The sequence below is a fragment of the Thunnus thynnus genome, chromosome 13, assembly GCF_963924715.1.
Source record: "Thunnus thynnus chromosome 13, fThuThy2.1, whole genome shotgun sequence".
Taxonomy (NCBI): domain Eukaryota; kingdom Metazoa; phylum Chordata; class Actinopteri; order Scombriformes; family Scombridae; genus Thunnus; species Thunnus thynnus.
This window is the reverse complement of record NC_089529.1, coordinates 9,277,085-9,290,772: the sequence shown is the minus strand read 5'-3', so window position 1 is coordinate 9,290,772 and position 13,688 is coordinate 9,277,085. Positions and strand designations below refer to the sequence as shown.

Genomic DNA, 13,688 nt, shown 5'->3' with positions numbered 1-13,688 from the left:
GTGATCTGCACCATGGAAACAGAAATGGCAGAGTTTAGAGAGTCATAGATCACTTTGGTATAATTCCAATGTGTTTGGTTTGAATGCTTTACTTTTTTAAAGGGTTCCCACTCTAATGGGAATGTCATGTGAGGCAGTGAACTGTAGTACATCACACTAAAAACCAAAGTAAACTGTAAAGATCTGCTGCTTAGAATGAAAAGACATTTTGATCAAAGATTTTTTTTTTCACTCAAATATTTTTTTCAGATGTCCGTTATCACAAACAGCCTCAACGCTTATTTCATTGCAAGCCTCATAGTTGTCATATGTTTCCTCCAAACTGATACTCTGTGTTGTATTTGCAGCCAGTGTAGTGTGCACTGCTGATAAGGATGTCTCCAGTGTCACTTCCTGATAGCTGCTAAAACAGTTTTTGGTTTTGTGGTTTTGGTTCCCAAGCTCCCTGTGTGAATTCAGGCCTGAGCAATGTTAGCAAGCTGGCCGAGCAGTGCGGAAATAATTCTTGCTGCAGCAATGGTGACTTATTCACAATGTCTTTGGCTAAAAGGGGCACCATTCAAACTGTGAAGAGTTGAAACAAAGTATGCATTTTAATGCTGAAAGTATAAATTTGCGCTGCACTGCCCATAATAAAGTCCCATTTACCTGTTTGGTATCATATAAACACACAACAAAATTGTTTCTCATGCACTTATTCCATGATAATTGACGCTGAATTAGGTTTTATTTTTGTCTCTGTGTTCACACTAATTCTATTACTTTTTAATCCCTTCTCTCCTGCCACTCTCCGCATTCATGAACAGCTTTTTGTTTCCATTTCAATTATAAGGAAAAGCTAAATTGATGATGCTATTATCACGGCAACTGCTGAAGGGCGCAAGGACCACATTGCTTTTGAAACTGCAAAAAAAAGCACACAGCACCCTACTTTTACTGACATTTCAGAGAACACTTAATAGTTTAATATTTAATATTTTAAGGAAACACTGGCAAAAGGGGGCCACCATCCAGCATTCGAAGGATAAATTTCAGGTTCTTTCATAAGTAGCAACATATTGTTTTTTTTCTGTACCCAGGAGGGGGATAAACAGTAAAAGCTGAAATTTCCTCTGATTCATCAATGCGTTCTCATTAAATAGCTAAAGCAAGCTAAACATCCTTGTGGCAAGGTCATTTGTTACTCATGTACGGGAGACTGCGAGTAAAACACAATCTCTTTTGAGGCAGACCTATTAGTAAAAAATAAGTGTACAGGCTAGAGAGTCAAATTGGCAAAATGGAAAGTAAGCCAAAGGTACAGGGCAGTTTTCAGTTCAACAGTCACTTCTACTCGTATATCATCCTTCTGAACACTTGAAGGTCAAACAGAACATTTTGTGTCCACAGTGGGGTTACACTAATGACCTATGACCTTTGCGCATGTTTGTCTGTGCACATGTGTTTATTTGACAGGTGCGCACAGTGCGAACGGATGAGGCACGGGGCATGTTGTGGCTGATGGAGGAGGAGGCGCTACAGCCTGGGGGATCAGAGGAAACACTGTTGGGACGTCTCTTTAGCTACTATGGACCTGCAGAGGGCGAGAGCAAAGGCGAGGGGAACACAAACACACACAATAAACACAGCGAATATAAAGCATGGCAAGCATTCTACTTGACCATATGATAGCAGTCTTTAAAGATATTGACAGAAATTAAAATTGAATAGGAATATTTATTGCAAGTATAATTTATTAAGTATAATTTATTTGTTATTATTATTATTATTATTATTTATGACAGTACAGTACTGTAGATTTAAACATTTTACATTAAAACTGCATGGACAGGCTCACAGGGCCCATAACTAACTAGGTTAGAAACAGAAACAGGTTGTCTTTAATTGTTACGCTATCAGTAAAGTGTATGTAAATATGTGACTTCAGAGTAATCAAGATATGATGAATCAGCATGCTTTGATAAAAACATTCCTGCAGTCTGGATAAACATTTTCAATAAACTCCCAAATGAGACTTTTAATTATTGTCATCTATCTGCATATGAACAAGAGCCAGGGAATCTCACACTGTCTTCTGCATTTACATCAGGTCACACTTTCCTCTTGAAGAGTGAAAAGAATAATCATTTCCTGCTGGGTCACAGTCACGGGACTGACTGGGTGGAGTATGATGCCCGCGGGTGGCTGAACTACGCCAAGCAAAATCCTGCCTTTAATAATGCTACCAGCCTCCTGCAGGACTCCCAGAAGTAAGCATCACACATACGGGAGGACTCTGTCATTGGTGGGTTATTACATGATTTTTACAATACTTCAGGCTGAGGTAATGTATATCTTGCAGGAAGATCATCAGCTCATTGTTCATGGGCCGAGCGGGCGGGGCCACCGTTCTGTCCGGTTCCATAGCAGGTCTTGAAGGTGTTTCCCAGCTGTCCTTGCGACGGGCCACTAGCATGAGGAAGACCTTCACCTCAGGGGTGGCTGCTATCAAGAAGAAGTCCTTGTGCATCCAGATAAAGCTTCAAGTGGTGAGAGAGGAGAGGAGGGGAAGGAACAACTAAAGGAAAAACTAAGACCTTTAAATATAACATCTCAATTTAAAAACATAATTGACACAGGCAATGAATCAGCTTGACTCCCTGGGATGTGCTCGTACTTCCAAAGATACAGAATCTTTGAATCTGAGCAGCTTTTTTCATTTATTGGCTCCCCTCTTCTTTGCTAACAGGTTAGCAATAGGAACTTGACAGGCTGGCTCAGGGCTCATGGTTGTGAATTTGTATTGTAGTGTACTTTGGACCTTATAGCAGTCACAAATTGCTTAATCCAGCTTTAAATAAAATGGATGGGAACAAGGCCAGAACTTGGGCTGCAGCCAGAGCTAAATTGGAAAATTATATTAGGCGTCACTGGTGTTGGCATGCTATGAGTTTTGTTCTTCAAAAAAGGTGCTTAAAATGAAAGTTAGCAAAAACCACGAGGGAAACAAAGGTTCAACAACTTTTTAGCAGTAATTCATTTACCAAACAATATCAGAATAACCCATTGTATAGTATTCAGATAAGCAGGTTAACATGTACATATGGAACATTATTCCCAACACCATAACAATAAAACCAGGAATTTCCAGACCTTTTTCACTGTAAACCGTGGTGAACAGTGTCCTCTTGCAGCAGGAAACACAACTTTTGGAAACATCAAGATACAATACTACTCTATGACACAAAAAATCAACATGAAAGTGTGTGTATTTCTCAGCAAAAATTGATTGAAAAAAAAAATAGAATTTTTATTATCTGTCTTTCAGTGTTGTTGTAGTGTTACGGACTAACCTTGAACAAAAAATAGATGGTAGATAGTAGATTTAACCCCTGTGTGGGTATTAAAGCACAAATATACAACGTAATACTGTAGGGTGTGCATATCAGAGTATATGTAGATGTGTCAGTGGAAGATATTGCATTGGTTGTTGGCCTGTTTCCAGCATAGTCCCTAGCCCTGCCTTTGTTTTTTCTAGGATGCTCTCCTTGACATGGTGCGGAGGTCCAGGATTCACTTTGTTCACTGCATATTGCCCAAGGCAGATGCCCTCAAGGCTCTGAGTGGATCACTGTTCAAAGGTGGGGAATGTGAGGCTCAAGGGGAGAGTGGAGATCCTGGCTTAATGCAGCTAGATGTAGCTTTGCTCCGTGCTCAGCTGCGTGGCTCCAAGCTGCTCGACGCTCTCCGGATCCACAGGCAAGGTGAGATAGCTGCTTAAATCACATACTAAGGACTGGTATAGAAATACAAACCTCCTTAACCAAGTTTAAAAAAAAATGATTCAAAAGGTCCCCTCCAAAATGTCTATTATACTCTACAAACATTTCCAGAATATAATTTTGTTATTCACTACTGACCTTTACAGGTTACCCTGATCACATGGTGTTCTCAGAGTTTCGACGGCGCTTCGATGTGCTGGCACCGCACCTCACCAAGAAGCATGGCAGGAATTACATAGTGAAGGACGAGAAGAGAGTAAGTCAATCAGCGAGAGAGGGAGTAAAATGTACAGCTCTGCCAGTGGCCAAGCACGGTGAAGATTAATGGTGTGAGGAGACAGCTTCATTGCATCTGCCCCTGATTTGTCAGCAGCCAACTGACAGAGAAATAAACCTTCATTCATCAGAGCTATTGTAATGATCTAATCAACTTAACCTTATCCGTATCATGCCTGTTAAAGAGGTAGATCAGTATTGTGACTTAGAAAGTGCTTTGCTGAATTCAGAGCTTTCGAAATACCATTCAAGCAGGTCTAGTTATCATTTTTTGTAATCTGGGAATTGGAAAGTAGCAGCCAAGGTTTTTCCCCATTGCTTTGACAGTGAGGTGCTTTACCTTTTTAGTGCTTTTGCTTTAAATGTATGAACAAATGACTGTGGAAAAAAAAAACCTTTAGATGAAGCCTGGTGTGAATTTTATTCTCAGAGGTTAACTATCAATGAGGGAGCAGTGTGCATTTGTGCCTTGGTGCTCTGCAAGAGAAACCCCCCGTTGAAGTGCAGTGGAGAGAGAAAAAGAAAATACAAAAGTTTGTTTCTAGAGAGAAATGAGAGAGAGAGTGAAAGAATGGGGTTGAGGGAGAGGAAAGCTCTTTTCCCCTGTGCCAATGTACTGGAGCTGGGTTTCTGTGGAAACACTAGCAAACAAAAGCCCTTCAGTGCTCGTGGCAGACCCCTCCTGGTGTAATCTAGATGTGGTCTTTCAGGCTGGAGGCTCAAGTAGGGAGAAGAGGCTGAGACAACAATACACCTACAGTATACACAGGCTGGTAGAAGGACATGGAGAGGCTCCAGGCTGGCTGATGGTGTACGTCTGTGTGTGTTCAAAGCTGCAGTAGGGCCAATACCACAAGGGGGGGTCTTGAGGAATAAACCAGGCACAGGTGGATTCTCTGGGAAAAGTTGTAATTGGTTTGTGGTTGGGGTCGGGAGGTTCGGGAGAGCTAAACTTTTTCCTGTGCTTCCTGTTTTACTTTCACAACATAATACAGTCGGGAATGGATGTCAGAGAAGAGGGAAACCAGCACTGTGCCATTAGTTCAGCATGGCAACTTAAAGGAACTGTGGACTACTGAACTGTTGCCGTGACAGTAGAAGTTCCCACTGGATCCAGCAGTTGAAAGACTAAAAGTGTGTGTATGTTTATGTATATGTGTGCCTTTACCCAGGCTGTGGAGGAGCTACTGGAGTCCTTGGATTTGGAGAAGAGCAGCTACCACATGGGGCTGAGTAGGGTGAGTAATACCACCACATCACAAACAAATAAACTGCTTTAAAATTATTGAATAAAGCATTGCTGTGAAACCCTGCCAGTTTCACTCCTATTAAAGCTCTACACACTGGCTGCAGTACATGGCTCTTTATATCCTTGTTTTTTTTTGAAAGGGCACTGTTTGGAGGAGTGTGTCTTTCATTACACCTGTCCCTTTTAGAGGACTGTTTGATTTTCTTTTCTTTTGGAAAGATGCCAAGCCTTGCCTCTTCTTCCAGTCATTTAAGCAGTCGCTACCCGCGAGGCATGTCTATACGCTGCCCGACTACGTGACCGTAATTCCCTCTTTCTTTTCAGGTCATTAGAGCAAATTCTCCAAACTGATGGCCCTCTTTGTTTTTCACCATGACTGTTGTAAAGTAATCACAGTAAACACTGCTTGGCACACTGAGGTCTAATCCTATCAACCGGAAAGTGGCCATCAGCCAAGAAGGAAATCAAAGGAAACAATAATGTACAAAACAGTGGAACTTATGCTCCCAGACATGTGCAGTGCACAGGGCCCTTTTAAAACACATGACACAAGAATGGTTTGGAGGCAGCTTCATGTGGTGCCACACTGGAGTGTGAAATGGGCTCAGAAGTAGACAAGCACAGTTGGCCATTCTAGTGTCGTCTTAGCAACCTGTCTCACTTGCATGCCAATTACACCAGCCTCAAATAACCTTATAGCAGCGGAATCACGGCTCTTGAAGGGATGAAATCTGCCACATGTCTACAAATAGCACATCCATGTACATTTTAGAAAGTGCTACGGGCATGTGATGATGATGAAAGACAAATAGCATCACTCCTCCCTACTGGTTTGCAGATTTCCCTACTAAAGCTGCTCCATCATTTACATCCTCTGCTTTGTTTACAAATCACATATGGATTTGGTAATTCATAAAGCACTGGGAATTGTGTACTGTAGAGAGACAGTTTTGCCGTCATCATCCATCCATTTTAATAGCTAGCTGCCGTCATCATCCATCCATTTTAATAGCTAGCTGCCATCCTATCTGAAATGCATTCCCACTACCTAATCCCTCTGAGGTATAGACAGGCCGTGACGTGAGCTGCTTTCTTCTGGCTGTTTACCTGTGTTTTACCTTTGGCCCAGATTAGAAACAGACCAGGCTGATTGTCCAAGATAATAACTTAATCACAGCCGTCTCACTTAGATAAGACTCACTTGTCCATGGATTACACTGTTTCTTATTGATTTACTGCTTCAGTGCACTTATTTACTTTTTAACTCAGTTGTCTTTTTGTTTTTGCTGTTATGCTTCACGCTAAAACAGGGCCTCTAAATCGAATTTTCTCCTGGCTAAAATAAGCATTACATGATCTCTTACTAATATTATCCTCTGCTAATAAGTGATCTTATGTGTGTGTGTGTGTGTGTGTGTGTTTTATTGCTCTAGTTGTTCTTCAGAGCTGGCACCTTAGCTAAGCTGGAGGAGCAGAGGGATGAGCAGACCAAGCGTAATCTAACTCTATTCCAAGCTGCCTGTAGAGGCTACCTGGCACGGCAAGCCTTCAAGAAGAGAAAGGTAGGCAACATCACATTGAGAGGAAGAGCTTAAAGTTAGTCTAAGCTCAAAACACCAACAATATATTTATCTAAACTGAATAAAGGTATATCGATCAATCACACAAATGAGAGAATAGTGCAAAAATAAATGTAACAAAAGAGAACAAATTTAGTATCAAAGTCCATTTGGCTGCTTAGCTGTCTTTTTTTCTTTTTTCTTACTAAAGTAGGTGAAGAATGTGAGCTCCAGAGGCCTTGTTGCCTAGGAGTCCACCAGGAGTTGAGAGTTCCTTGTTCACAGCTAATTTTAGTGCCTGTTTGCTCTGCTGCTGGGCTCTGCTCCTGGGCTCCTTCAACTAATTACAAATGTGTTCTCTAAATCTATCGCCCTTACATCCTCCCTTCTATACTGCAATCCATCCAATCAGCTTTCCCAAGTGGTTATTTAATAGTGACATGTCCTCTTCCGTTGCATTTGATCAAAGTGCTCCCCTTAAATACAGCCTTATCAGGCATGCTGCTGACTCACACCCATCTGCTCCACCCATCTTCCATTTTTCTCTCAGCATGTGATGGGTCCAACTCTCTGGACCTCATACATGTCCTCTTGTGATGTATGGAGCCCTGCAGTCCTTTTCCTCTCTGTGATTACTATTTAAGTGAATGTGCCGCTTCAGCTGGCTAGTGATGAACCAGCAGAAACAGAATCAACATTACTGCTCTCCATCTAGTATGGCATGCTGTTAGTGCGTAGATATCTTGCACACTTGTATAAAAGGCCAATAAAACTATTAAATTGTCATCTTTGCAATAAGGTAAATCTATATCACCTCATTTATTACTGGACTTATAGCTCTCTCTCTCTGTTATTACTGTTTTACCATATGACTCTGAGTAATGAGTGTTGGTCGAAAATGGGGATCCAAGAAAGGCCAATGTATTTTCTTTATCAAGTTCAAAGGTCATTATCTACACAGTGAAGCAGGCTAAGAGCCTGGTGCTTCATAATCTGGTAGAAGTTAAAGAAAATCAACAGCGAGGAACCATCCAAAATTGCTAGGCAACTGTGCAATTACAAAATCCATTAGCAAAGAGGCAATTTTTTTCCCTCTGCCCCCATATGCCTCCTATCTCCTGCAAATGTATCAGTAATAGAAAGATAAGACTTTATTTTTATTTTATCTTGTAATTTATTACTCTTAAACTCAATTTAAGTTGGCAAGGTAAGATGTAACATGCAATTATGAATGTGATGAGAGCTACCACAGATTCTATAAAGGCAGGGTTATAGGATGATCTAGTGTATATATTTTATTTAAACTGTGTACATGCTAATGCACATTACTTTCATGGTCACCGTTTCTCTCAAAAATCTATAAAACTCACATTCCTAGGACCAGTTGACTATACTTTAAATGTAAGTTTAACAGCTGACAATACAAACTTGCTAAACATTTTTTTTTAACAGCTTTGCTAAATGAAATCTTGTTTATTCAATAAAATAATTCTGTCTGAGCAAAAATGTTCCCTGAAGGAATTATAAATCAGGCATTCTACTCATTCCCACAGTGTTGCTGAAGCAACTCATGATGATAGGAGGCATAGATCACTGATAAGATACTCAGATAAAAAAGTCATTCGGGCTGGGCTACACATGCAGTACATGGCCCATTCCGATTCAGTGTCGGGTGCAGCGTCGTGTAGGTACTGGAATAGTCCCTTTCATGCATTGGTAAACTCTACTCTTTCCAATAATGGAATGAAGTCATATGAAGCCATATAAATTTTGATTTTTTGGACTCAACTTCAAAAATTACTTCATCTTAACATTCTGAAATAAATATATACATTAAAGCTTTTAACATTATTAGGTCAGTATTTGCAGTTTTCCCCTTGCCTCCCCTTGCTTTCACCTTTTTTTCATCTACTGCTCAAACAACCACAGTATGCTGGATTTATTGCTACTCAACTGTTACATGTGTGGTATACAGTCTGTACTTGCAATGACTACCTGAAGGGCATTTTTTCCTCAGCTGAGTCTTATTTCTGCTTATATTAGTCCTGATTTAATTAGTCGCCACCAGAGTAATGGAACAGAAGCAGGGCTGTGGTGGATTATTGAGTGATTTCCATCTCTCCTTCTCTCCATGTGGACGGATTTACAGAGTGTGTTGCTGTTCAATCTTAGAGTAATCATCATATAATAACATCCACTTGTGCCCTTGCTGTTACCCTGTTATCCCTGTGTGAAAATTGATAGGGCTCCATTGTCTCTTGCACTGTATCCAGTCTTAGCAGGTACAGTAAATGGTATTTTGCCTCTGGAACACTCCAGATGAGTTCTAGTGAAGCCTCTCGGACGCTGGCTCGTTGATGTATATGGATGTGACAGAAAGTTCCGTTGATTGATATTTCCTGGCATGTTAACCTTGTGAAGCTGTGCCGAGCCCATGTGACATTAAATGACAAAACCGCAATTTTTCTTGTTTTTTTTTTTTCTCTCTCAACTGTCTCCTCAAGGGGACACCCTGACATTTTAAAAGTCTGTTATTTTGCCCCAGCAGGCACTTACTGCATTGGGAGTTTTGTCCTTCAGGTACCCTACAAATACATTTTTTCCAGCTATTTGCATTGGAATCAGCGAGCGTAAGCTAGCTTTAGCCTAGTAATAACAGTCCTATTTGTTTGAACCTTTTCCCTATGTTGCAACAGTGCTCGCTGAATGTTAAGATATACCTTCATCAGACAGGGGATTCTTCAGGATATGTCATTCATTTGAAACATTCATTCCCATAGCTCCATATCAAAGAAACCTAAATTCCTGCAGCTGTAAAAGCACAGTGGGGCTCTGCATTGGTATGAGATATATTTCTTTGTATATTGTGTGCCTTTTTCCATTTTTATAAAGCCATGCTAACTCCAACAGCTAAGATTATAGCTCTTTGAAATGCATTTGTATTTCAGGATTGAACTGTCATTTGATAGTACTACGATAATGATATTAGCTGGGCATGACAAACCAATATGTTCCTGATAAGGCTATACATGTAATCAGAGCCACTGTCCTTTAGCAAGGCATTATCCTCAGGAACTGAGTGTTCGCTTCAGAAGTGGGATAAAGGTGGCATCAGGCGGTGCTACAGTGACATATATGAGCGCTCAGATGTCTTACACGTATACAAACATGCCTGTATAAATATACATATATATCACACACTTGAAATACATCTGTAACTACAATGTATATGTAGAATATTACTGAAGAGAATGGAAAACATGCTTTTGTCATAATCTTGGCTCACAGTCACATCACACTTTCTTACAGTTGTCACACCCTCTTAATGTGATATGAATACTAAAATGTTTCTCCACGGTGTTCATACACTATAATCTTTTGTTTGTTTTCCATTCATTTTAGACTAAATATGACAAGTGAGACCTGTTTAAATCTTCTGTCAGAGATTTGCTGCGTTTTGCTCCATGTTAAGGCTTTCACTATGTGACGAATCCTAATTGGTCATAGAGAGTACTGTAACTTCGGGGCAAAATGTACCTGATGATGAGAATTGTGTTGCTCTAATTGGGTTTGCCCATAATCTGCTGCTGCTAGAGAGCCTCATGCATAAGCAGCATGGAAATCGTGTAATACTTGGAATTAGCTGCCAACATGTTTGATTTAATTAATCAAAAATTAGCTTCCAGCCTTGGAACATACTCTGCTGAAACTCTCCAGAGGAGGCTGGCAAGTCCTGGGATAGCAGTTCGCCCATACATGGGCAATAATAACACAAGAATGAGGAATGATATGTTTTTTTCAAATATTTTGAGGCTGATATGGTGGCAGTAGATGGGTTCTGTAAAGCATTTATTCCAGTGAGTAATTCAGATTTTTCACATTTTCTGGAATTGTTCTATGGATCGCTGAACATTACCGCCTTGTGATACCTGTGCATTACACTCTTTATGCATCTGTTTCCATATATTGCATTTAACACCATGTACTGGACATATAACTGCAGTAAAACTATTATTATCTGTGTTGTCTTGATTACAAAACACAAAAAAAAATCAATAATACATACACGTACAGTTACAAGCAATTACATTCATATTAAACCACCATCGACGGAGTTTGACTACTTCTCTTTCTGTGTGCATAGATTCAGGATTTAGCAATCCGTTGCATCCAGAAAAACATCAAGAAGAACCGTGGCGTGAAGGACTGGCCATGGTGGAAGGTCTTCACCACAGTCCAGCCCCTCATTAAGGTCCAGCTCACTGAGGAGCAGATGCGAGGCAAAGATGTGAGTAGGCCTCTCTGTCTGATACACCCCACCTTATAGACTCCTCTCAGTTAGACAGCCTCTAATCCACTTTCCAAATGCACTAACTGCCACCTCAATGTGGCACTTCCTGTTATTCGTTTTTGACCTCTCTTGTAATACTTGATATTTCACTGTTTTACATGTAACATTACATGTAACCTATGTAGCTATATTCTGTGCTACAGGAGGAGATACAGCAGCACAAATCAAAGCTCGAGAAGGTGGAGAAAGAGCGAAATGAGTTGAGACTGAACACGGATCGATTGGAGACCAGGGTGGGTCCTTTTGCCTGTGGCAGTGCATTCTAGGAGCATGGTGTTTGAGATTGATGGTGGAGTTACACAATTTCATTTTTCAAGATTTGATCACTTACTCGTACAAGAACCGTGGCGAGTATTTTGTAGTTTTGCATTACACCCTGTGTATGTCTCTGTGTGTATTTGTGTCCAGATTGCAGACTTGCTGGCAGAGCTGGCTGATGAGAGAAGCACTAGTGAGTCAGCATCCCAGTTGCTGGAGGCTGAGACATCAGAGAGACTGCGCCTGGAGAGAGACATGAAAGATCTACAGGTACATATACACACACTGATATAAACACACAGTGTAACATCATAATATTTCCATAAAATCCAACTTTAACATGACTTTTGAATGGTGCGTGAATCTGTACTTTCCAGGCTAAGTTTGATGCCATGAAGAAGCAATTAGAATCACAGGAAATGGAGGTGATGGAAGCTCGGCTCATGAAAACATCAGAGCTCAACGGGGAGATGGACGATGATGATGATGATTCCGGTTAGTTGAGCTAGAAACACTTGCATCCATGTGTTTAATTCTAAGCCCAGAATTTAAGGGAAGAACAGACTTATGTGACTTGCAGTGACTTTTCTCTCCCTTTTGAATCACAATCTTGGTCATCAGTGTTTTCAAACATTTGTTTTATATTCCCTAATTAATTGCACCTTGTGACACGTGCAGCAGGCTGCCTGAGCCTCCCTAATGGGCATGTCAGCTCAGGTTAGAGGCATAATTTACTGAACGGCTCATACCAGCATTATTTGCACAGTTTGAAAAATCTCCCTTATACTAATTGTAGCTGCGGGAATGAGTAGCTTTGTTCGACTGTTTCAGCGGGAGACACGGCACTAAGACTTGGTCACATGCTATTAACTATATTTTCCAAGTTTGGGATTTACCGCTAGGGGATTAAGATGTTCGCTCCCAGGCATACAACTAATGCCTATTGCTGATTAGTCTCCACCTGCTGGGAAAGAGAGCTCCTGCTGAGAGCGTATTGTCCTTTTTTTCGCCATGCGCTCTCACCCCCCTTCAACCCACCTCAGCAGACAAGCCATTACAGAGCATATCAGAATTCTTAGATGAATGAGAAAATAATCGTTGGGATCAGAGCCGGTGGCCCTGCAAGTTGTCATTATGCTATATATATGCTAATGAGCAGCACTGATGGAGGAGCCGGTGTTGGTATGTGAAGGAGAAATGGACAGCCTCTAAAATGATAAGGCTTGGAAATGAACCTGAACCTGAATGTCTGCCTGGCCGCTGTTATAGTTCTGATAGCCTCTGACAGCTCCAGAATTAGGGTCGGCTAAGAACTGTGGAAAGTGCCACTTAGACATGTCCTTCTCTAACTACTATTGTTGTGTGCTCTGAATTCTTCCCTCAGGTTTATCCAAGATTAGAGTTGAAACGCAAAGGCTGCTTTATAGTTTCCTGTCGAATTCTATGACCTTATAAGGTCGGGATTTGATGAAAGAACTTTTATTCCCTGAAAGATTATATTATTTTGATCCTTGAATGTGATGGCCATCACAGCTAGTACAGTGCATCCTGTAATCCACAGCATCCATATTTTCTGAGCTTTTGAGTCTCTTCCTCTATATATCCTGCTTGGCCTGCATTAAAGGCAGAAGACACCCAAATATCGTGCAGACATTTCCTGAACTGTATGTCTTTCCTCCAGGAGGTGAGTGGCGGATAAAGTACAACCGAGCCATTCGTGAAATGGAGTTCACCAAAAAGAAACTCCAGCAGGAGTTTGATGAGAAACTGGAGACAGAGCAGCAGAGCAAAAGACATCTTGAGAGAAGGGCAAGACACTTTTTGTAATATTAAATCATTTTTCTAAATTGAATATATGGTTATCACACACTAGTATGCTAGTTGTTTAAATGTTATAATAATGACATGCATTGAACTGTCATAGAAGAATAATGAAAATATGTGTGTTTGTTTGCATGTTTGTGTATGTGCATGTGTATGCACGCTGCAGCTGGCTGATTTGCAGACAGATAATGAGGATGTGCAGCGCTCTGTGCAGCAGCTGAAGAAGAAGTGCCAGAAACTCACGGCAGAGCTGCAGGACACCAAGCTTCACCTGGAGGGCCTACAGAGCCGTAACCACGATCTGGAGAAGAAACAGAGGAAGTCAGTCTATCTATCTATCTATCTATCTATCTATCTATCTATCTATCTATCTATCTATCTATCTATCTATCCTTCCTTCTTTCTTTCAT

The 13,688-nt window shown here is 40.8% G+C and overlaps 1 protein-coding gene across 4 annotated transcripts in view; it reads left to right on the top strand.

Moving 5' to 3' along the window:
* The window catches only part of myo18aa (myosin XVIIIAa), a 66,056-nt gene that overhangs the window by 31,215 nt on the left and 21,153 nt on the right, over window positions 1–13,688 (top strand). For all 4 annotated transcript variants that reach the window (XM_067607658.1, XM_067607659.1, XM_067607657.1 and 1 more), the window contains 13 exons: window positions 1,456–1,594; window positions 2,090–2,249; window positions 2,342–2,528; window positions 3,518–3,743; window positions 3,908–4,017; window positions 5,210–5,275; window positions 6,720–6,848; window positions 10,990–11,133; window positions 11,340–11,429; window positions 11,605–11,724; window positions 11,832–11,949; window positions 13,136–13,263; window positions 13,445–13,599. In XM_067607658.1, coding sequence (XP_067463759.1) covers window positions 1,456–1,594; window positions 2,090–2,249; window positions 2,342–2,528; window positions 3,518–3,743; window positions 3,908–4,017; window positions 5,210–5,275; window positions 6,720–6,848; window positions 10,990–11,133; window positions 11,340–11,429; window positions 11,605–11,724; window positions 11,832–11,949; window positions 13,136–13,263; window positions 13,445–13,599 — 1,772 coding nt within the window. The remainder of the gene's footprint in view (window positions 1–1,455; window positions 1,595–2,089; window positions 2,250–2,341; window positions 2,529–3,517; window positions 3,744–3,907; window positions 4,018–5,209; window positions 5,276–6,719; window positions 6,849–10,989; window positions 11,134–11,339; window positions 11,430–11,604; window positions 11,725–11,831; window positions 11,950–13,135; window positions 13,264–13,444; window positions 13,600–13,688) is intronic.